Source organism: Chlamydotis macqueenii, chromosome Z, assembly GCF_036417535.1.
Source record: "Chlamydotis macqueenii isolate bChlMac1 chromosome Z, bChlMac1.mat, whole genome shotgun sequence".
In the NCBI taxonomy this organism is placed as follows: Eukaryota; Metazoa; Chordata; class Aves; order Otidiformes; family Otididae; genus Chlamydotis; species Chlamydotis macqueenii.
Genome location: NC_141593.1, coordinates 43,240,884 through 43,266,827, shown reverse-complemented (window position 1 = coordinate 43,266,827; position 25,944 = coordinate 43,240,884). Strand labels below are relative to the sequence as shown.

At 38.3% G+C, this 25,944-nt stretch overlaps 1 protein-coding gene across 2 annotated transcripts in view; it reads right to left on the bottom strand.

The window, feature by feature from the left end:
- The window catches only part of AOPEP (aminopeptidase O (putative)), a 198,336-nt gene that overhangs the window by 56,349 nt on the left and 116,043 nt on the right, over positions 1-25,944 (bottom strand). Inside the window, exon 15 of one of the 2 annotated variants that reach the window (XM_086770415.1) lies at positions 22,350-23,941. The exons of the other annotated variant lie outside the window; for it this stretch is intronic. Coding sequence (XP_086626541.1) covers positions 23,912-23,941 — 30 coding nt within the window. The 3' untranslated portion in view covers positions 22,350-23,911. Of the gene's footprint in view, positions 1-22,349; positions 23,942-25,944 lie in introns of those variants that run through there. 2 annotated transcript variants of the gene reach the window in all.

The window sequence follows — 25,944 nt, the reverse complement described above, 5'->3', positions numbered from 1 at the left end:
CACGTGCCAAAAGTGATGCCGTTCTGCTGTGCACATGCCAAATTCTACCACAGAGATGGCTGGCTGTTGATCACAGTCAAGAGATGTCTGAAATAAGTTTTTTCTTCTGAACATCAAAGACATTGAGATCTTGCAACTGGACTGTGAAGTTCTGGTACACAACTAGAGCACTGCTTCAGGGTAAAACAAAGAGCAATTGTCGTCTAAACGCATCAGTTAACCTTCAGACCACAGCACAAACAGAGTCTTTAGTGAGATTCTGGACCTCTATACAAAGCAAATAATGAGTTAGCTTAGATGCCAAAAAAGCTACCAGGGAAGCCAAAGAATTGTGAAAGGAACTAAAAATAAAAATTACTGTTCTTTGCAGAAGGGGTAAAGGGATAACAACAAGACCATGCAACTTCTAAGCACCACATTTTATTTCAAGGTATTATGTGCCTGACCTTAAGAGATGATTGAGTATATCTAAATATTTACCTATCTTCCTGAAATTATCCATTTTCTGTGTTAAAATGCTCAGGGCTGTACTTTATTTACACCTAAACTTCCAATCCCTTCCAGTGCTGAAATTAATGTTTCTTGGAAAATGGATACAGCAGACACTTTTTAAAGCACTCTCTCTTAATAAATAAATGGACATCTGTATTTGCTGCCTTCTCTTCCTTCTTAGGAAACCACTGTTCCACAGTGGAAAATTTTCTGGTATACTGAGGTATTCTATAGGCTCAGTTCTACATTGCCTTCAGCTCCTACCAAGGTGAGATTTAAGAACACCACACAGATGCTCAGTCTGTGAAAGACTTTGGATTACCTGAAAACAAACGGGAAGCATTGACAGCACTGCTGCTGCTGTCAGGCCGAGCTGTGTTACCCTGTATATGTTCGTAATTCTAGTTATAAATTCGGCATCAATCCAAACCCAACATGCATAAGATGTAGTGAACCAGGCCCATTGCACATGGGTGTGTGTTGAGAAAAGTCTTCATGAGCTCTGTAAGATTTCATTTCAAGGAAGAAAGGACTATATCAACATCTCCTATCCTAAAATTTGTATTTTGAATGAAGTGGTTTCACCGTGAAATCAAAAATAAATTCACACAAGATAGATTCTTTCATATCAGATGCACTACTTTGAAGAAAAAAAAAAAATAATCATATCTGATCAATACAAATTTTCAGCACTGCTCAGCAAAGCAGTCAGAAAGAGCATATACTTCTCAACAGCAAACACACCAGCACAGTCTGACTTTTTAAATCCCAAACTAATGTCTGATCATAGCATTTTAGGGACACCAAATAAAAAGTTATTTGCTGTACTTTGCATTTACCCAACGGTTCTCTCAGATAAATAGGTCAGGCTCGCCTCACAATCCACTCCAGAGATCAAACTCTATCCTTCAGACAGTCACTTAATCAGATTCAACAGGAATTGAGTATACATATATATATATATGATTATTTTAAAATTTAGGTTCAAGATTTATTTTCTTCTATGTATTTTACTTTCAGAGGCTACTACATATCATTCATTCTGACATGGAAAATATTGCCAAGCTACACAGTCAAAGCTGGAAATCCTCCAATAGATGATGTATCGTACCACTACGTGCAACAGCTCTCTACAACAGATGCAACTACCCTGTAAAACAGCACCATGCATTACCACATTACCAAGGCGCTCCCTGTACTTCTGCAGAAGCACTGTATTCTCTCATTTGGAAGAAAAGGAGTCATCTATAGCCTCTCTCATTTTTTTTTTTTTCCTCCACTGATTTTAGAAAGCTGGGTCTGGTCTTTAAAGGTCTCGCCTTCATCAGCTGGAAGACAGTTGATGCTGTACACTGGGTGGAAAATAAGAACAACAAAGATCACCATCATTGCACAACCTCTTGGCCTGCAAAGCAATAAAAATTCTGCACTCAGAATCTGCAAGCTGACATAACTACAGGGTGCTTCGGTGATGAATGTAAGGATTGATTTAAAGCAGTTGTTCTTCATGTCTTACGTGCATATTACAAGGAAGAAGGATATTAGGACAGCTCTCCCATCCAGCTGAGAGAGAGAGGCAGAGAGGCCAAAATGCAAGAAAAAGAACGAAAGAAAAAGGCCAATAGAGGGCCAAACAAACAGTGAGCCAGATGGTGACTGCACCCCCCAAACCTTTGTTAAGTTCCCTGTGCCTATCAGATCCTCAGAAAATGAAAAGATCTGACAACAAGAACGGGCATAACATCTTTCTTCTGATCTTGTTCTTTTCTATTCTCTGCTATTAGCTTAATGAGTTTAATGGTTCATACCATGGAAAACCTTGGTGAGGGCTGGGGAAAGCTAATCAAGTCACTTCTTTCTCCAAGTTCTGTAAGGAAACATGGAAGCAAGATGCAGACTTATGAAAGAATAATCTGTAAGCTCTGACAATTTCTGAAAGCTTGCTAACATGGAGAATACGGGGGCGGGGGGTGTGAAGAAAATGGAAGGATCTCAACTAACTTAAATTGTCACTGACCCACTCTTCCTGAGCTGCAACAGCCCATAGAAGCCAGTCATGGGCCTCTTGAAAATTGAGAGCAAAAACTTTCACAGTTGTGATGCATGTATGCACATATGTAGCTTACAACAAAATACTTCGAGAGAAAACTTACTTTCTTCCTCATCATTCCCCAGACAAAGATGGGGATCAGCACACAAAAAATCCTAGGACAGAGTTAATGCAATTACCAAGCATAAGAAGATTTTTGTGTCCTTTAAGGTTATGCACAATATCAGAGAGAATTTGCTTCACAGGCCACTGTTGTTTCAGGCAGAACAGGAGAGATAGGCACACCTGGTCCATCCACACAGATGATGTAAGATTTCTAGGTTCCTAAACAACTGGGCTGCCAGTTGTTTTAACCGAAGTCACTAGGCATGTGAGCTTCTGTCTGTCTCTTCCTCTTTTCCATCACGGCAGGGAAACAGATGACTGGTAAAATTTAGTAAAATTAATGTAGTAAAAGACCCGATCAGGCTTTTCCCAAAGAGGAAATCAAGTAAAACAAGCCACACTTGTCATAGCATTTTTAGCTACACAGCAGCAAAGCAGGTAAATAAATTACAAATCAAATAATTTCTTACTTTTATGCAAGTTAAAGAAATAGGTTCTTTTTCATTACCAAAGTGTAATTCATCTTAATTAATGATGCACACACAGCACATTTAATTGACTACTGTGAACTGCTAGACTGTGAGAAAAGTAATGTACCTAAACAAGTCGGGAGGAGCTTCCACCTGTGTTTTAAATTAGTGTGTAAGACAGTCTTACTTCTGTCTAGCTAATAGTATTATTCACATGTGCTCTGTGGGAGAGGCCAAGCAGCGTGCTTTGAAATTGGCTCAGGAGCCCAGCTTTGGAGACAGGATGAGTTTTATGACTGGAGAACCTGGGTGGAGCTCAACACTGATTCTGTTCAAATGAATCCACATTCAATATAACTTAACTTTTGGGAAAACAAAAGACAAAACCCCCAAATTCAAATACTTTTTTTTTTCACAGTGCTGAAAGAACATCCCCCGCACCATCTGATCTGACTTTTCTTAAAATTTTATTCACAAATAAAAACTTGGAAATATATTACTAGCAGATTTTGCATTCCCTTCAATTCCCTTGCAAGATATTTCAGCAACTAGCCCTAGATCTTAAATTAATCTACGGACCTCATCAGAATGTAGTTACTACATTTGCATTTGTCCTGTGATAGACCACTTTGCCTGATGACATTATGTTATCCTGTTTGAGGGTATGAAAAAGCAAAATATGTGGTCAGGAAGTTGTGTTCATGAAACACTCTGCAGTGAAACACGAGCACCAAGTTACTAACACCACAACAAATAAAACTGTATTTTCCCCTTACACAGCTTTACATGCAGTAACTGCCTACTATGTAAGGCAGTAGTGCAGTACAAACACTGTTCAAAACTGCTTGGTGCTGTTGCTAATCTCCAATCTTTTATCCCAACCTCTATTCCCAATCCCAATCTCTAATATTAATGTTTTTTCAAAGTTCTTTATTTCTGTGCTCATGTGTATCATTCCTGAAAAAGTACTACAAAGTACAGGAAAGGATGGATTGCGAGTCTTTGAAGGTGGAAGAAGATAAAGCCAGTAATGTATGGCCAACCAGCCCATTCAGAAGCAGAGGGCTACAGGTCATACACTAGGAATCACCAGACTGTGCATTTCTTGTGATATCCATTGAAATAGGTATTGCAGATATCTTTTCTGAACATAATTATTATGTTGAGTCATTTGCAGAAAACCTAAGGTGAATTAGTTTAAAGGCATTCAGTTCATCAGCGTCAAAAGGAGAAAGAGACTTAATCATCCCAATTCCTAGTTGCAGGTGCACCCAACATCCTACCTGTCCCTTTGACACTACTGTATGAGAACAATAAGGCTGAATGAACAAGAGCTTCACTTCATCACAATAGAGCACTGTGTTGTTCCACAATCTTAAGAATCCATGAAGTCCAGGTTTCCCTTGGATATGTGTCCTGTAGTTGACTGTAAACTCAGATGAAGTTTATTCAGGTACTTCTAGGGCCTTCCTACAGAGAGATTGCCTGTGTCTAACAAATCACAAGCTCTCTTTCAATAGCATTAGTACTCTCCTTCTTCTATCTGGCTAGTATTTACTGCCATTAGTTATCTCAGACATCTGTCTGTCACACTTCATTTAAATAAACCAGGTTACTAGAGAAAACATATGGATAAGCACATACACACTGAGATTAGCTTTATGTGAGCATACGCGATTGGAAAGACGACTAAAATAATTTTTGATCCTTTTAGGAGGTGAAAGACAGCATCTATAAAATCTCTGAACAGCAACTATTAATATCACAATATCACGAGCCCAGCCCCTGCAGCTACCAAAGGAATTTCCTGGGAGCTGATCAGCTTTCTTCCTCTCCTCTGAAATCAGATGGGAATGTCCTTGAAGCAAATATATGGCTGTAGGAAACAATTAAGGGGGCAAAGGGGAAGAAAGAATGACATGTAATTCAGATAAAATACTCTGAATAAGTGAGCCTCTGGTTGCCATTCAAAGCTATGCAGCGGCTGAGAACTCGATTTTCAGATCTAACCTCTTTTCTGGTGGCAGTGCTGGAGAAGCATAAGGTAGGCCAGTGCCTGGACTTCAGCAGAAAGGAGAGAAAAGCCTGCATGGCACTAGGGTGAGATCTCAAGTCAACTGAGGCACGAGCTACCAGCGATTCACAGTTCTATGCCTTGGAAGATCTTATGGCTGAAGAATCCAGCCTAGCCTGAACACAGCCAGCAATTCCAAGGGCTGTAAGATCACGCCTTGGCATCCTGTATTGTGCATGCAATGCCATCCTCCCTGAAAAAAAAAAGAGGAATATGGAATGTGGAAAATTATTTGGCAGTTGGTATTCAGCAGCTCAGAAGGTAACTGGAGTAAGTCAAAGCAGAGTAGCAAGAATACTACTGAACTAATGCAAACTTTTCTAATAGTAAGTAAAACCAAAAAAACCCAACTGAAAACTTTGAACTCTATCCACTGGTAATACATAAATCAGATTCTACTAATTTAAAAAAAAAAATTGTTACTAACGCCAGTGTACATTACAGCTTTAGAGGAAGTAGGTCCTTTTAGATGAATCTGATTTCATTCTGTAACAGGTGGATAAAATATCTTGGCTAACGTCCCGCAGGGAACCACCAGTGAACAGAAATATTTGTGGAGGGGATCCATGAGGCCATACACATGACTCCTCCACTCAGGGGAACGGAAGCTTCACAGGACCCTACACTGAGCCACCTCCTTCACTAAGGACCATTGTCCAGCTAAGGATGCAGAAGCTCCATAGTTGTCCCTCCAGAGCTTACACAGAGTTGCACTGTTTCATCTGGAAAAGGCAAAGCCCGGAGGAACCTCCAGGACACTCAGGAAAGTTCATTCACTGTAAGTAAAAACCACCATGGCAAAATAATCACAGCAGCAGCAGAATTCAAAGCCACTGTCTCAGTAAAAAACAGGAAAGGCAGATGAGATGGAGGAATTGTTAAGAATGAAACATGATTTATCTAAACCTTAATCTCCATCTTTCACAGAAATCCATCTAAAGCTGGCTTAAATAAAGAACAGCATCTTGTGCAGACCACTGAGCAGAAACGCCCCCCCAGAAGCATGCATATCTGGCACACAGATGTCTGATCTGGTACACGTTGGCCCAAACCTTTGCAGTTAACTTGTCATTTTGTCTCCACTGTTACAGACCCTATCTGTAAAGAACTATGAAAAGCAATCCAAGTCACTAGCCATACCTGTTCCTACCGCCATACTACTGTACAGCGGCTGGACAGACCATCCTCTGCTATCCTACACCAATCTCTCTAAACTGATCTTTCTACTACTGCTAAGTGATGTGGTATTTTTGCACTGTGGAAGAAGATCCAGAAACTGCTGGGTGCAGCCATTCTATCTATATACGCTGTACGGGTCTCAGAACAATTTAGATCGCTTACATCTAGCCACTTTCATCTGAAAGGCACAAACACTGAAACTACAGTAGACAACTGGTGGATCTCAATCACTTTCCTGTTTATGCAACCAAATTTCTCAGTATTTTCAACAAGGGGGAGAATTAAAAATTAAAACCATACTGCCCTGGTTTTGGCAGGGATAGAGTTAATTTTCCTCTCAGTAGCTGGTGTGTTTTGGATTTCATGTGTGAAGAATGTTGATAAACACCCTGATGATATCAGTTGTTGTGAATGAGACCAAGGACACCGTCCTGCTTTCCAAGTCTCAATAATTTACAGATGCAGGAAGCTGGGAGAAAGACAGACAGAATAACTGACCCAAACTGGCCAAAGAGAGTATTCCATGCCACAAATGTCATGCTCAGTATATAAGCGGGGGCTGGCCAGCATGGGTGTCTGCCTTCCTGGCATCCATCTTTCTCCCTTGTTTTGCTGGCATCGTTCCCCCTACCTTGCTGGCTCCCTTTTGCTCCTTTGCTTGCCGCTCAGTTTTGTTTCCATGATCACTGCTCGGGATGGGCTGTATTGGTCATTGGGACATCGGGAGGTGAGAAAACATATGTTGTTCACTTTGTATATTTTAATATCCTTATATTGTTATTATTGTAGTTTTCCCTTGTTATTTTAGTAAATTGTCGTCATCTCAATCCACGAGTTCTCCTTCCTTCCCAATTCTCTCCCTCATCCCACTGGGGAGGGGGAGGGTGAGCGAGAAACTGTGTGGTAATTCGGGCTAAACCATCACACATAGCTAATGTATTTGGACATTTAAATTACTCTTCCATGACCTCTTAAAACAGAAAATGATTTGTCATGTCACTGCCAAAATATGTCAGTATGAACATTTATGTACGTAAACTAAAACAATCACAAAACTATCGAGCTTCTAACGTAGAGCACTAAGCTCCGTGTTTTACATCCCGTATAGTGCTATTGCACTCTTTAGGTTACACAAAGTTTACACCAGTTCAGTTTCACAAGAGAAAATGTACATAGTGACACTTGCTTTAAACTAGTATAGGTTTATTGCAAGAGTTCGAGTGGCTTTTCGTTACATGGAATACTATATTCTAAGTTACAGAAAGTAGCTCCATTACATGGATTATAAAGCATGGAATTACTGAAACTACCCTCTTCTTCTTTTCAAAAGGTTGTAATTTAAAAAGAAAAACAAGTATCTACTGACATTTAATTAGAAGGAGTTTAAATCAGGCCAAGTGGCCCATCAAAGTCTAACCAATTTACCACCAATCCATGATGGAGGAGTGCCTGCTAATGATCTATTCTATGAAAATGTACCATCAATAATGTGTACTGCTGATTATGTGGATCTTCATTGTCCCATGTATACATGCACAAAACAATAAAAAGCTTCCGTTTTGTGACCTCCAAGAGACAAGGGGGAAGGGGAAACGGAGAATGGTGATAGTTTAGGGCCAGAACTTAGGAAAGAACACACATGGCATTTTTTTCTTGTATTTATCTTAAAGTTTCCTCCCTGAAGTCATGCAATTTTGACCTGATCACATCAGAGCATAGAAAATTGGTAACAAGGGGACTTAAATAAATAAATAAATAAATGTAAAAGCTTCCAGCTCCAGACTTAGCATTAGTCACAGTGAGTAGCTGCAGCATGCTGTACGCTTGCATGATAGTGGCAGAGTGTCTTCTGGAGAACTACTTCAGCTACTTTACAGCAGAAGGGGCCAGGTGAGAAGGTTACAACAGGCAGGCTCTTGGATTCCTTCAGAGTCACCAGGGAGAAACACAGACCCTGCCCTTGTGCACCCAAGGGCCTGGACTTCTACACTTGACAGCTAACCTTCAAACCATCTGAGCTGTGGGATCATCCTGGGTGCCTCCCTACGCTCTTGACGAAAGTCTGCTGCACCTTTAGCGTACCTTTTGAGAAAGAGCAGTCAGGTTGTAAGCGGATCTCTGCCCACAGCCAGCCACCCATGTGAACCTTCACAGGCAGTGAGCAAGGACAGCTGGCAATGGCATCAGGTGGGCAGGAAGGAAGCCTTCTGCGGGTGCTGAGTACATTTGCTGTAGACCAACCCACGTTTTCAGAATTAAATCCACATCGTCTACTGTCACAGACCCAAATGTGTGTGTGGTCTGAATCAAGCCTAGTTACTTTGCCAAAACAGAGATGGCACAGGAAAAGACATGGTTCTTGCAGAGGACCAAGTAAGGACTTAAAACGGATTAATCATGCTTCCCCACCAAGGTCAAAAAAGCAGTATTATCAAATTTCTTTTAGAAACCATCTCTTCTGAACTAAAAAAAGGTTATAATGAAACCAATTAAAAATTGACAATCACATTCCTTAAAACACAGCATTTCTTTGCATTTTTGGGGGAGAAAGCCAAATCATATATACACACACACACAGACACACACACTGTACCTTCCTTAAATAAGATCTTAGGGAAAGCCTCCCCCAGTCTAAGAAGAAAGCAAAACTTGAGTAGAGGTCTTGGTCAAGCCCATTACACCAATACAGTTACATTTCTTTAAGAAGGCTATACTACTTGTACCCTAAGTTCTTTCAGCGTTTTGCTTTCACCTACACATTTTGCCTTCTCAAGCAATAGCTTCACACTTGTATTTTTCCACTATAATCTGACATCAGCACAAAACCTGCCCCCTAACTACTCATGGGCATGTAGGCACAAAAAAAATATTGTCCTCCTCAGCAGACTGGGCGTGGTATCTGAATGTTGTACATTCCTTCAGTTAATTTAAAATTATATCTTTCTTTCCAAAGGTTCAGTAAACATGTGGCTTGGCAACATAGAGAAATAAGCCAGGAACACCTATTTCAAATAACTTTTATTTCAAGTATGCCATTAATAGATATGTTGATATGCAACAGAATTTCTGACGCTGTAGGCCAACGTCCGCCTTTAAAAGGAAGAGGAAGAAAAATCAGAAAGTAAGGCACAACCAAAACATCAGAACTTGGCAGTGAGGCAAAATGAAGATCTACAGGTACAGCTTTACTAACCTCGGTGAATCAGTACAAAATTGAGACCCAGACCTATGCAAAGTAACAGAAACCCTTCTCCAACTTGCCCTCCCCCCCTCCTTTTTTGTGGCAAGCATATTCACTCTCTAGATGATGTCTTCTCTACTACTGACATGCAACTGTTCCACAGCACAAGTCTGGGGAAATTTCTGAGCTTCTATCAATATTATTATTATTTTATTTACCAAGGTACACTTATCTGGAAAACCATTTTCTAACATACTGTTTCATAGAAACCGCATACACATTCAGAGTCGCCAAATACAGTTTCAGGAGTTCTTAAAATAATACCAATACTCATAAGAAGTCAGCTGAACATTAAGAAAAAATATTTATATACCGAGATATGCAGACTTTGAAACAGCCTGTTTCTTCCAAAAACTGAAAAAGGATAATCTTATTTCTAGGGGTTTTAATATTGACTCTTAATCCTCCTTTTTATGCAACCATGCTACCACTGTTTTCAACAAATTTCAACATCATTTGCTATCAGCTCTCAAAAGTACTATCTCTACCTTGTCTTTTGTTACATTCATGGATTGCTCCTTAAAACTCAAGGCAGTCTGCTTTTCAGTTGAAAGGAGACGGAAATTTTCAGAACAACAGAAAAGCACACAACGGAGAAGGTTAATTTCACCCAAGTGCTGTTGGCACAGCTGACCGCGTTTCACAACAATGTGAATACCAAAAAAAAAGTATATTTGCATATGGCAGTACGAACAGCCCCGCGTGCCCCAGCTCTCGGGAGCCAGCCCAAATCTCTCATCCTTCATCACACAATAGGCAGGGACTGTGAACACGCATTCCGTGCTAAAATGTCAGTGCTGCCTGGTTCAGGCTTCAAGCTGCAGGCATGTCTCTTTATCTACTGGGTTGAACAAATAGTTTTCTTAATAGTTCTGCTTTAAATGGTCAATGGGGAATGCTTCCCATGGTGCACTGAGTGCTCACCATGTCTTTCTGGCTGGGCAGCGCAGGCCATCTCCCAAAACTACTTGTTTCTTAATTCATTCGTACAACAAGTTCAGGAACTTGGAATAAAGTCTCTGTACTCCTAACAGCCTACTTCCAAATTAATATCAGAGAAGAAAAAAAGATAATTTTAACACTACTATTAAAAAAAAAATATGTAGTTGCACTGGCCACAACCCTAGGTACAACTTTTCAGAAAGGATGTGTCACCCTCAGAGCGGGAGCAGCACACGTGCTGTTCCCTGGAGGTGCTAATTCATCTCTTCACATTACCCTGAAATGCTAGCCCCCTCCTCCCAGGAGCTGCCATGTTGGTGTGATCTGATTAAACAGTTGTTTTATTCACAGTCACGATGCTCCTCACTGCTCTCTCATCTCAGCACAGAAGGTCAACTGCATAAATACCAGGCAACTGAAACTGCACAGTTATGACCAGACATCCTGTTTGCTGTGAATTCTATTTTTAATACTTTTATGATGTTAATAACAGGAACTCCTGGTTTAAGCAGTTTGCTTTTTGTTATAATTCATCCTGCAGTGAGTTAATCCAAAACGACTTTATCAGAGATCCCAGTGTGCAAGTTCTACCTCTCACTGGCAGTTTTGAGGTGTCTTTTCCCTCCCAAGCTCCCCACTTCTGCATTTCAGGAACCTTCCAGACTGTTCTGAGAAGCAAAGACAGAGGTTTTCACGAAGACTTCAAACGGGTCTCCCTGTTACCTAATCTTAAAGCAGTGTAGCCAAAGAAGACTGTAATATTTGGCTTCTGTATGACAGCCAAGACTTTAGAAATACAAAACAAAACATTTTATGCAGAAATTTCCTAATAGTGAACTAGCCAGGAGGCTAGGTTGGGAATTACTGCTGACCCTCAACACTCACTGGGAGATGGACATTCCCATTTGGGATAAAGCCTTTCTTAACAAGGACAGGTATTCCTTCCCTGAAAACTTAGAGCATGGATCCCATCTAAACTCAGGTTCACCTCCTACACTGGCTTTTCTTAAACTACTTCTTCCTTCTCTTTGAGGTAATAACCAGGCACGTCTCTCAGCCCTCTCCCAGTTACTTATGGTGTGGCTGTAAACATTCATTCACTACTACTTCGTGGATGCTCTCTCTTATGCACACTTCAGGCTCAGCAGCCCCTGCTGAAAGGCAATCAGCCATCTCTTGCCTGCCTCTAGTTTACCAACCATCATGACAATGGACCTAGCAATGGTTTTAATTTTAAAAGAGCTTTTTGGCTAAGCATTCACATTGACAGGCTTATACACAACACATTCGGTCCTTACATCTCGCTCAGTTCAAACATATCACCTCTCCCTTCATGGACTGCCGATTTCCGGAATGAATGCTACAGATAAAAAAAAAAAAATGCAATAAGCAAATAAAACAGAAACCCCAGAGCAAACAGTGGAAAACTTATCTTTTCTCTTTCCAGAGGGAATGCCTTTAAAGCCTGCAAAAGATAGAAGGCTGAGAGAACTAGCATCAACTCAGAGCCTCAGATGTTCATATGTATCCTCAAATCTATCCTATCCTCAGCTTTTGCTGAAACAATCAAAAAAGGATTTTAAGCAATGCCAGCTTTCTTGTTAGCTATTCTAAGAGCCATTGCTACTGAGAAGGAACAAGGAATGGCTTAGCTCACCCAAAACACTCAGCAACCTTTAGATACAGCTAGTTTTTAGCTATTGCCAATCTCTATCATACTTGAATCACGAACAAAAGGCTCTATATAGTCACTGTTCTCCCCAGAAACTCAGTCCAGCTATCAAAACCGTAAGCATACTGTAAAAACATTTCATCTGAGTAAACATTTAAGAGTTTCTCTATTGCTATTTGGGTGAAAAAAACACTGTTCTGGAACAGCCTACTTTGTAAGAGAAAGGCCTGCTTCAAAAGCACTAGGCCTCAGAAGATGACTGCACCTTCCTTTAGCATCTAAAATGACTGGGAGAGCTACCGGATTGAGCCAAAGTATGTACTGGGTTTTCGGCCATGTGTAATTCCCAACTCCACATTATGATCCTGTTTCTATTGCAGATCAAGTGAAGACACCTTCATGAGGTGTCATTCGTATCTGAGCTAAAATGAAACCATTGCATTCTTATTATGATTTCAGTTTTTATGTTTTAGCATTTTCTGTGCATCCAAAACCACCTACAATCCTTCATAAAATTAATACAGGCACATTGGTTCCCTGCAGTTTACATGATTGGTAGTAGCATGGAGTTTGCTCCATATAGAAAGATGTATTCACTTCCACTGATTCAATCAAAAAGGATAAAACAAGCAGATATTAACCTTTTATCTTCTTCCTCTTTTTTTTTTTTCATAGGCAAACCAGAGAAAAAATGAGCTCAACAGAGGTTTAAATCAGATAAAGGATAGGTACTCATTGCAGTAGTGTATCTACAAACATTTTCTGGTTAGAAATGGATTTTCACCCTCATGACAGCCTTTTTAGCAAAGGGAGGAAATAAAGAGGTTGCTGAAACTCACGTCTTCCCTACAAAGTTATGAGGAAAATGAGGGTAGGAAACATGGTAACACACCAATGTGAAAATGCAGATGGGATATGATGCAAGATAGGAAATGAAAATAAGAAGGACTGCATTTTCTGTGTGGTACTGCAAACAGACCGACTTAACGATTGTGTCGCTCTACCTTTAATTTCCCTCCAAGCACCCAGCACTCCTAACCCTGACACCAGCAAGGGACTAATACAGCAGTAACCATGGACAAGACTCAAGTGTAGAGGTAACTGCCAGAATTTTTAACATTGCTTTCTCTAAGCACACATCAATCTAAACTTGTCAAACATACGGTTATTTCCAAAGCATAGCACAATTCTCAGTTGAAAAAAGATGGGTCATTTCAAAGTTTAATAGAAATTTCTGCCTGAAGTGGCATGGGACAACATTTATTTCATTATTCTCATTCATAATATAACCTGCATCCATAATGCAGCATCCTTCCATAAAGAATCACAGCAATATAGATATAAAGCAGGCCAAGGAAACAAATGGGAATGGCCATTGTCAGATCAGAAAAGACATTTGCTGAACTATTTCAAAAATACAACTGAAGTCGAAACAGGGGAAAAAAACAAACAAACCAACCAACCCCAAAACACTGTCTGGTTGAAACAGGACAGTTGTGTGAAGTGTCAGGTGTTTAGAAAAAAGAGGGAAGCCCTTTTTGGGAGGGGAATCCTCAAATGAAGGAAGCCTGGGCAAAGAAGTTTGAGGTGGTTGTTTCTTTTTTTTTAAGATTTAAAAACTTTTAAATCTTTCTATGTATGTCCTTTCTAGTCCCATAAATAAGAACCTTTTGTATCTTGAATATAGTTTTGATCCAACAAAGAAAATATACATGAAAATGATTTGCATCCCAGTTGTCTTTTCTGTCAGTCACATGCTTCATAAAAACTTCAAGTAATTCTTGTCTTCTAACCATGCCTAATTTAATATGAAAGTCAGAATTTCAGCTCAAACCCTCAGGGGAACTCAGCTGGATCTACTATTAAATCTTTGACAGTGCTTTGGAAAGAGTTCACATTGCAAAACACCCACCCAGTCCACATTTAACTAAACCAAGATGGCAATAAATTCAATAAACTGGGAAAAAAAGCCACTTGCACTATATGCTAGCTTCCAGAATATGAAGGATATCGATGTAAGGGCATCTTAGACTTGACATTCCTTCCATATATCTTTTCATTCCCATCCCCCATCTCCTAATATTAAAACAATCACAATATAATTAAGTAACCAAATTCTCCTTATCTGTAACTTAAAGCAACTTTACTTCTATGACCAGTTTTGGAGTGCTTCACAGGCCAACAGTGGGGCTATCTGGAATATTCCCACAGGAGAACAGAAGCCTCCCCAGTGGAAAATGCAGGTACTGCCTGGGGAAGGGCAACACAGAGAAAACCTCCAGCTTCAACTTTCCTTCTACAATTCCTTTCCTATGCCAACATGGGAGTAGCAATGAGCATTACAAAATCTCAAGGATATTATTTGTGTTGATAACACTTCATGGCTTGGTGACTTCCCATTTTGTTACTTACAAATCTATAAAGACTGGCAACATAGTTAGAATCACAATAATGAAAGTGATGGTACATTAATCCAACTTCTTTCACTTTCCAGTTTTTCCTCTGTGAAATTAATATTGAGCTGTAGTGTTGGTTTTTTTTTTAAAAAAAAAATCTGTAGGTGAGTAATACAGAGTTAATGTTTCTGTGTCCATAATCAGGTTTTCATAAACTTCAACAGATACTCACAATGTTATGGCCAAGTAAAACTCACATAATAGTCTTCAAAGTGACTCTTTTCCATAGCAGATTTATTGAGTCACAAGGGAATTTTATTGTCATGAAAAGACATTTTTACAACATTTTAATCATTTGGCTTATTCTAAGGTTTGAGGGTAATAAAAACATTCAGATGAAGATGACTCAGGAAGAGATAAGCTGAAAACCACTAGTTTTTTATTGATTGAAGGAATACAGTCAAACACTGGCTAGCATATGATTTGGAAACATCAGGTTGTATTACAAGAGAAATATGGGTAAGATACTGAAAAACTGATGTCCAGCACAAAGAACAATTAACATTTTAATTCCCTTACTTGAAACCATCAGTCATTGCTCTGATACCAGCAACTACAAACAGGAACTCCCTGAACTCTAACAGTCACTACATCGACCAGTCTCAGTATGTTTTACAAACATTAACTTGGTGTGACAAGTAAAAAAACACTTAGCTAAGCATATTTTCACATCACAGCACAGCTCGTTTGTGTGGTAGAAGAAAGAATAGTAAGTTTCAGCACTTAAGCATATTTAAGACAAAATCTCTGTAGAGATTTCCTAGATTTTAACACTGGAAAGGGAATGAGGAGCAACGACAGGAGTTACAGAAACACACTGATGCACCCAATTCCTGTTTAGTTTAAAAAGAGGAACACTTTAACTAAATCAGCAGCAGTGACATGACCTAGGGGCCAAAATGCATTGGGACCTACAGTTCACTTCTCTCCTGAATGATCAGATGGAAAACAAGCAGGCTACAAGCTAAGAAGGAAACTACAATTCCTGACTCCTAATTGCTCAGTCATCTTTCTCTCACAACAAATGTGATGCCATAAAGACTACACAGTTATGGGGCAAGAAAGTGATCTTTAAAAAGTGATCATCTCACTAGACTGCAATAAAATCAAACCACTTACTGTGTTTGATTTAGACTCACAATTAGAAGAATCACAGATACATTGCTGAGCCACTTTCTTCTACACCCAAACAGTTGAAGTATGGCAATCCAGTACAAATGGAAGCTTCTGAGTACTTTATTTAAAAAAAAAAAAACAACAAATCAGAGAAACACAGGCACCCCAAAAAAAAAGTGAAAAATTGCAAGCATATGGCACCGTGGAAGAGTAAACAATATTGCTTTCAGGCCTAGCCAAGGGATTACTGTTACATGAGGAAATCAAGGTTGACTTTTAAAAATCTAAAAATAATTCTAAGAATGCTTCCTGTCTCAATGCTCTGGACAAGAGAAAACAAATGAAAAGCCTTAGTGTCTACACGCCATCTAGGTCATTGGTATTACACAACCTCCTTTTTTAAAAACACTTCAAACAAATTCCTATACAGGACATTCACAGGCTTTAACTGATTAAAAACAAGTGCAAGATATGAAATACACCCTGGAAGTCAAAATGGCTTGTTTTCATAAAAAGTCCCTCTGTCTCTGACAAACCATAAGAGAAACTGACAGTCTGACTAGATAGTTTTAATTAAATATAACTTGTTAAATATTTACTTACATGCCACTTTATACCAGAAGGCTAGGTCCCTACACAGGACATTCGCCCAAGATACTTAACTCTGTAGTTGTGACTCCCATAATTGCAATGTAACATGTATCATCAGGATAAGTAAACCTCTACAGTAAAGTATTATGTATGCAATTGTTCTTTAACAAAGGTTCCAGCTCTGCACTAAATCCAGCTTCCTAAGGAGCTCACTTGTCCATCACATCTCTTTCTACGCTGCGCAGACACAACACACAGGCATATTTCTGGCTTTGAAAGGAACTATCACGCCCCCAACACCCTATCACACCATGCCTGAAAAGTTCTATCAAAAACTATTTGCACTGAAAAAAAATTGATTTAGCAAGCTTTTATTAATTAGTCTGCTCTTCCTTCATGTTAGAAGATACAGGACTGCATACACTCATTTAGACAGTCAAAGACAAAAAGGTAAATAGCTGTCCATTAAATTATTATCCTTTAAAATACAGTCAAAGCCAACACTTAGATTTGATACTTACAATCAGAAACTACTAACCATAGCCTTAATTCGTTAGTAGAAAGTAGGTTCTGTTGCAACACAAATATTGATAAAACGAATCCTCCCATGCTTAAGCTCATCTTTTTGGCTGCACTGCTGTATGCTCTGGGCCTTTCATAGTATTACCAGGGAGATGAAGTCACAGCACTAGCTTCTGTTCCCACCTCTGCCACAGCTTAAAATATCAGCAACCTGTCCACACTAACTGCTTCATGGAAAATCGTGTGTTTTAATTCTTTGGTATTTACAATAGAGAGAGACCTCAGATGAAGGTCTGTGTTAGGGCACCAAACTTGAATTCAGTTCATTTCCTTGCCCTGCCCAACTTTCTTAGGTATCTTTGGACAAGCTACCTAGCACCTCCATGCCTTGGTTTACCATCTGTAAAATCAAGATAAACATTCTATTTTCAGTTCTGAAGGACAGAGAATTTTAAAAGAGGTGTTACATGTTTTTGAGGTATCTCATGTGATGGTAATGAGGTCCTTACATAAAAAAACCCCAACACTTTGAAATCATTTAGTAGAGGACACTTTGTAAATAACACAGTTGTATTAAAACTGTATCTTCACACTACCAGGCAGTATATCTGAGATGTCTAGAATCTCTCAGCTACTTTCACACAACTCAATCCTGCAACTTCAAGCTGCTGTATGATTAGCAGCAATGGATGCAATAAAGAAAGGCATTTTGTTGTCATGTACGTTTCCCCTCCTGTGCTGATAAAGAAGCACAGCAGTTTTTCAAAAAAAAAAAGCAACTGTTTAATTCCTTGAAAAAATATGACAGGTGTTACAAAATAAGAGGGTGCATTAGAATGAAAGTTTTGTATATTAATTACTTACATGGGAAAAAGTTTTAAATTGCATATTCTGTTCACATACCTGTATCTATAAAACCAGGTAAGCTGAAATAACTTTCCCTGGCTTCCTAGTCTCTTCAAGCAATCACTTCTCCTAAATAAGTGCTGCTTGTGCACCATAAAAGATAAAATTCAGATTTTTTTACTTCTATTTCTTAATAAGCATTTGAAAACCTAAGAGGCTTACTCAGCGTAACACCTGTTGTCAAAAAACAGGCCATATTTATCAAGCCACAATGGAGGTAAATTTAGGTGATAAACTCAGAATTCCATTTCGTGGGTTTTTCACATTATAAACTGGCATATGCTCAAAAGGGCACCTACTTTTGCTTTAACAAGCAAAAAAAAGGAGGGGAAATTGCAGGATGTAGAAGGAAATTGAGCCTAAGACAAATTAATTCTACAATTATTTTCCTGCAAATATTATCTCCCCCTCCCCTCCAATAGGGGGGATATAAGATATAAAAAAAAAATAAAATTCACACAACATCTCCCAGTAAAAAGCATTCTGGGCAAAAAGAAGTAAAATCTCCTCTTCAGTCAAAAAAGTAGTCATTTGGAAAGAAGATCTTGCAGATGAATGACTAAGGCCTGGTTCAGCAAAGCCTTTAAATATATGACTAGCTTCACTGAATTCGTCAGAAGTACGGCCAAAACACAGAGAAAACTCTTGAGTTTAAACAAAAACAAGACAACCATAGTTACTGTGGAACTGGCACTGAGCTGGTCATCTTTTCTTTGAAATAAACAGGATCTTGAACATGGAAACATTTAGTACTCTCTAGCTCTACTTCATTTCCTTTTGCAAGATGGATCAGAGAACGTAGGGAAGACATTCAGCTGTTTTCCAACCTAAGCCCCATTTTTCCCAGGTATTTGTGTCAGAAGTGAAGAAAGAAACCAACTGTAAGGCAAATTCATTAGTGGGTGTTCACCACATTTGGGGCATGCGACCTGAAGACTACATGGGTACATTCATAAAACCAAAACATAAAATTCTGTGCAAAGCAAAAGTAATGAAATCCTGTTTCTTGGAACTTATGTCTCATGACCAAACTACCTCGCAGGCTCAAAGCGTCCACAAAAATGTTTCCTGTGGTTGGGACAGTCATAACATCTTCCCTCTCATGCGTCTGTTAGGATTCCCAGAAATGACGGAGCTCACACTTCTGCCTTGCCTTTATGTGGGCTTTCCCCACACAGCATCTCATAGAGGAACATTGCAGATTTAGAGCTCTAACAAGTTTCATTGAAAACGCCCAATGGATGCCTAAATCAAAGGCAGAAAGAGGAGAAAGACACATACAGAACAATGCAATTATTTAAGCTTCTTTTCCAACATCATTTTTTCTGGACAAAAATAAAAGCTTTTCTTGAAAAGTGATTGTTAACTGGAACACAGTTATAGCACAGGAGGACAACAAAATTCTTCTACCTTCTTTATTAAGCAAATTATCACTGGCAATAATTTGTGAATCAAAACTATGAAAAATTAACATATCAACTCCCTGTGCTTCAGGAATGTTGTTCAGATACGGACACTGCCTAGGTGACACTCAATGTAGGATAATAACTTAGCTTAATAGTGCAAAGAGAAGAGAAAAATATTTTCTGTTCACTCATCCATAGTAAGACTGCAGTCCCAATAAAATAACAGATATTAGACAGCTTGTGTCTTATATCTCATCAGATCAAAAATGTTTTCTATACTTATATAGCATGTATATAGATATATATTTATATAGCATAAATATCCTTGCTAATGCTGGGTCCAGTTTCAAATGTTGGTATAGGTTTCACAAAACCTGTAAGCAAAGCATCTCATGAGAGGAACTAGACAATTGTTAGTAGTCACTCAATTTGTGCCCACAAGAAAAGTAACACAAGAAAATATATGCAGCACAGATCAAAAGAGTATGGTACAATTTACACACCTTTAGGAATTCAATCCTGTCTGTTTAATTAAAGCAACAAGAATGTATTTGCTTTTAACACTGAGCTACCTTCCTGCTCTAAAAGAGCTTCTTGAAGGCCTGGAAGGGGAGGAGAGGATGACAGTATCATACGCTGTAGCCATGACTACTTTTAGTACTATGGCCATCAAAAAACAGATTAAGAATTACCAAAACCTTTTTAATTAGTTTTGTAACAGGTCTAGCATTTGCCTTCTGTGCTTATGTATTTATTTAAATAACAATGTCCACGCTTACAGCTTCCTATATATGTGTTTTTATTATACAGTATGTGAATATAACCTAAACTGAAAAAAAAAAAAAGACACAGAATGAAGACAATAGCTAAGACTGGTCATAAAAAAATTAAGCCTATTTCTGACAATGTGTAATAAATGTAAGACTGAAATAAAACACACGTAAGACTGAAATAAAGCACATGCTTGAGCCAGCAGACCATTAAACCTCCTTCAGTCATTACAGTCAAGAAGAACTTGAGGACATTTAAACCAAGCGGTTTATTCAGCTGCCAGGCACAAGTGTATATTCTCAACTAAAAAAAAAATCCAGAGGAAATTCTGTAGAAGAAAACTTATGGAGTGTTTGAATGCAACATACCACTTTTTTTCCAGATGTATTAAGTTGCTCCAGTTGCAAATGCCCTGAAAGAGCAGCCTTCTTTCTGCACCCAAAACTCACTACATCACCGCCCAGAATTCATTGCATAAACACCGGTTAGGGTAGACATTTGAGAAGTATTAAAAATTATCAAATGCTTTCTATTTTTCTGTTATTTTGGAAAGAACAAAACTGTTCTCACATTTTCCATTTCTTGTTTTATTAAAGACAAAAGGTATTTGTAAGCTAAGGTACAAAGGAGCACATTTCAATCACCAAAAATAGGGCTTTGTAACTAGAAACAACAGCAGACTGAAGAGCTAGTGGCATTAGTAGATCCCAATAATAAGAAATTAATCTTGTTAGTATCATATGATAACATGCACAGACATTGCCTAATTAAAATGCCTCCAACAGGACTGATTACCAAATAGCGCTCCACCAAAGGCGTGTAACTAATTCTTCCCACCGATCAAAAGGAAAAAACCTCTCCACTAAACCTGTCTTTTTCTTTCCCGTACAAACCTTGTGTTTTACATTAAAGTGACCTTAATCTTTCACTGCACAGGATGGCTGCTGGCTTGGACTGCTATAATTAACAGTGATGTAATTATCTGTAAACTTTAAACTACTTCAACACATTGCCACGCTGGCTTGAGTTCTCCTTATGTACAAATGGTCGTCTTGGAGTCTGAAAGGGAATGGGTGCATCATCATATGTGTGGTGATAAGTTGCTTCACTGATTTAAAAATCTGGCCTGAATGTGGCCTACTAGGAACATTCACCCTTCGACAACATACTACTACTAATAATAATAACATCATCCATCTGTGAGACCCAATGTGAAACACGTTATGCAACAACGCTTCCTTGCTAAGAGAGATGGGTGCTATTAAAAAGGAACGGAAGATCCCGACACAACACTACTGCAAATAAAATACAACCAATACTGAGGACAGAACTGGACTAATGTTCTAGAAGTCATTACTATGGCTAAGCCAAAAATTCCAATCTAGTTTTAATATTTTTTTTTACACATAGACATAGTATTTTCTTGTTCTACTAAATGCTCCTTAGGTGAACTTTGAAGCAGCATGATCCTAAAAAATAATAGGTTTTTTTGGAACTGTACAGTTACCATTTCCAAACAATCCATAAATACAGGTATTTTTATGGGGATGGAAAACTAAATGCAGAAAATCTTTAGTTTTAATGGCCTAAAAATATATTCATATGTATTCAAGGGAAAAGCTTTTAAAATAATAGGCTCTATTTCTCAGATAGCTTAACAACATTTACTGTAATTCAGCTCTTGCACATGAGGCCGATATAAAATTTTCCATCCAAATTTCTGTTTGCCAAAGGAACAGTGTTATCTGTACTCAGTGAAGGCCACTAAATACATTTACAGAGTTCCTAGAAATTTCTGTGAGATTAACAGAATTTGGAAAGGTAAGGTACAGCAAATGACTCCACTGAACACTCTGAAGAACGCTTTAGGATTTCTTACCAGGTTTCTTTTACCTGTTAAGCACTACAGAGTGCACAAGCTCAAGAGATGTATTTCGGATTTGATCCTTACTTTAATTCTCAGTTTGGTGGATTCAAGTTGAAACATTTATTTTGAGATACAAAAAAATAGACGGTAATTAAAGTTTTAAAGTCATTTTAATGCATTGTATGTTAATATTTCTTTACCTGAATTAGCAGAAGCACATCATCCTGAATAAATTCCCTAGTTAAATAAAAGCTCTCTTTTACCACATGGTATTTTTTTTCCCCTACTGATTTTGTGCTGAGACTTCAAAACATTTTCCACTTGAAGTATAACTCATTTTAACAAATTGCAAGATTTCCGTTTCAGTTACACCAGTGAATTTGCTGTTGAAGGACAAAAAGAGTTACAGCATTTAGCATTAAACATACATATCACAAGTGTTTTGGGTTTTTTTTTATTAGAAACTTAACAGCTATTTCAACAAAATACTGACAATTGTAAATATCTGGAGTGAGAAGAATGATCAATAGCAACAACCAATAGGAAAAAATCAAAGATAACCAAATTTTTACTTAACTAGGCAGACAAACTTTAAACATATGAGAACAGTATTTCTGAGAAATCAGCAGAAATTATTCTGGAAAAGTTGAATTATTCCTCAAAGTTTCAGTATAGAATCAAACTAAAACAGAAAAATGCATTTTTGATAATTTGCATGAATCATTTTCTTTACCTAGTGTATACATACACACCCACACATATTTCCATACACTCCCTAATTACTGTGTACCCTTGGTATCTCATCCTATTACACTTTTTGTACCACTGAAATACTTTCAAAGCAGCTTTTATGTTTTAGCATTGAACTTCATGTAAAAGTGAGTCAGTCTCCTAATAAAAAGATATATTTCCTTTCAAATGCCACCGTAGATACAGACTGCATGCTTACAATTCCACTAGACTGACTGAAAGATTGTTTTCTTCTGCCTAACACTCAGCACTGGCATGGACAATTTTTTTCAAGCAGGCACGGTCTAGTATAACAACAAAAATAATAACCACACTTAGCATTTCTATCACACTGTTCATAATAAAGCAACACTAATTTTAACCAACCAATTCTTTCCAAGCTCTGTTATACTTTTTCTAATTTTCTCACATAAACAACATTCTGTATTGATACACATACTGATTGCTAGACGTGCTGACTAGCTAGGCCACAAGAAGAAGAGACAGCATAAGATTAAATACGGAATAAAGAATGTACAAGAACAGGAAGGATGACAAAAACAGAAATGCAAGGGATCAGTGGGTCTAGACTTGTGTATGTGCATGCCATAAGAAAAGTATCTACATGGGACTATACACAGAAAACAAGGTGAGCAAAAGATAACTTATGAAACAGAAAAAATGACTGAAAGTAAATAGAAAGTAATGAACAGTACTGAAAGTGACCAAAGGAGACAAAGGAGAAAGAATAAAAGAGGAGTGAAAAAGAAGCAGGAAAGGAAAAACTGGAATAAAAGCTGCTAGGAACAAATGGAATACTTCAGAGATGGAGCAAGAATAAGGTTTGAAAGGAAAAAAAATGCTTTAAAAAGAAAGAGAAGAATAGGAAAAGAACAAGAACTTAGTTACTTGACTAGAAAGTCATTCTCACCCACGGAATTTGTTACACTGCTGTAATCCATCATGTGTGGGTCCACACTGGAGACCAGCACCACACCTTTCTACATGAGCTTCCCCACTGGTTTGTATGCCCCTTGAGCAGTTAACACTGCCAGTTACACAGTTCTTACCCAGCACATAATATCTTCAAAAGTTCTTTAAATATATATATATATATATGTGTATGTAAACTCAGCTCCTACAAACTTAGCTGTTTAGAAGGAAACTTTTTTTTCAAGAAGCAATTCCCCGGCAGTTGTCAGCAACCTTTCCTCCACAATTCTGTTTCACTTATTCCATACAGAGTTATCTCTCTGTCCTAGATTTTGTACTTGGATGCAGAAGCAGTTGCTTTGATTTGGCGGTGTCTCAGTATAGCAAAGTCATCCTTCTGGTATTAGAAATAGGACTTCCTATCACAAAGAAAAAAAATGATAGAGGAAAATCGGACAGCACAGGCATAAGAAAGTTTAGAAGCTACATTCAACAAGTTAGTGCTTGTTTTGAAAGAATAAGCAAGATCAACACAAAGCTCAGTTTTTCTAGATGTAGCAAGATACGTCAGTATCCTTATTTTAGTTACACTTGTGATACGAGCTGACTTCTCTGACTTCTCTGTTTACTTACTGCTCTGCTTCTCACGTCCCTTGTCTCACATCATGGTTTTATTCCTGCTTCTGCTAGGTGCCTTCAAGAGTGCCTTACTCTTCCACTATGTGCTTTTTTGTTTCTTGATCTCATTTATCCCTGAAGAAGTACTTAAACTGCTGTATGATGCCATTTCTGTTACAAGCCAATATGGACACAGCTAAAAATGAAGAATTCTAGTGGAACAGAGGTTAGCACCCTCCACACTGACTGGGCACCACACTGACTGGTAAGTCCATGCTGGAAACCTAGTTGTAACCAATTCCAAAACCAAATAATACAATAAAGCTCCACCAGCACGAGGGAGGTCCCTCGCCCTTTTTCTTTTCTCTCATCCCTAACTATATTGGAAAAGACACCATTGCAATGACCAAACTTGTAAGGAACATGAATAATCCCACCCTCGGTGCCTAGTTAATGGTTTCACTACCACACATAAGGTTACTGTTACACCTCTTCCTTCCCATAAGGTTAAGCATGCTGCTGATGCAGTGCTGTGAATCTACACTGAATCTCAAAGAATTATTAATTATGGATATTGGAAGACAATATGTATTCTTGCTTTCAATTTTAATTCACATTGGTGCTCACAGACCTTACTCAAGAATTACTGTTTAAGAGAACAGTGAGTGTATCTTAGGTTTACACATTAGGTTCTGCATTTCTAACACGGCAAGCCTACATGCTGAAGCTCTCTCTCACAAATGCTGGAGCAGTAAGAGAACACCACCACCCACCCGCCAACAGAAACTGAATTTTATCAGTATAAAGAGTTTTTGTGCTGAGGAAGCTTTCTCCTATAAAAAGCGATGAGGAGGGGTGTACAGCATAAGGTACCTTTAAGCCTTCTGTTAAGATGTAGCAGAGGACCTACTTGGTCCCATTTAAAAATTACTTCAAAATGCATGCAGGCTGTAGCTTGTACTAAGGCTATTTGTACCATCAATGCATTTTGCTCACAAATTTACATGATGATACATTTTTTAACTTAGAATTATTCTTCATCTTAACATAAAATGATTGTAACTACAAATAGTGCACACACATGCAAACAAACATTCACACATGGAAATATGAACAGAATTGGAACTATTTGGTGCAACAGTTTCTGCTATCCCTATTTAGATCATGTCATTCTAAAATACAACACAGGGCACCTTTCCTAAACGAAGTATTCCAGTTACAAAATAAAAGTAGTGGTGAAGTGAAGAATGCTATTTGGTGGTTTTTAACTCACCATGGAGCTGGTAAATCACCCACACAAAACAATGCACTTCGTAGACATTTGTCATATACGGCAATGCCCATACTAAGGCAACAGATCCCAGGAGTTGGCAGCCATGCTATCAGCAAGAATTTGGCTACAGAAACAGCAATGATTCATCGTGCATTCTAGAAGCACTGTCGAAACAGCAAAACAACACACTGCTATTTTAATCCTTTAAAGGTAAGAAAGGCTTTTAAAAAAAACATATAAAATTGTTTGTAAAACCGAAGTAAGTAAAAAACCCATAATTTTTCTTCAGAGGACAGAAAACAGCTATTTAGTAAAAGTATCAGCTAATTACTTGCCTCTCTACATTGTGATTTAAATGGTCAACTCAACACTATAGAACACACATTTCACAACAGCTAAATAAAAAAATCACTGGTTTAAAGACAGTTTAATCTAGGTTGTATTCAGTTTTTTAAATCCTCCGTAAAAATTTTTTAAATCGCCGTCCAGACATATTTTCATTAATTGAAATCTATATTGCAAATAGATGAT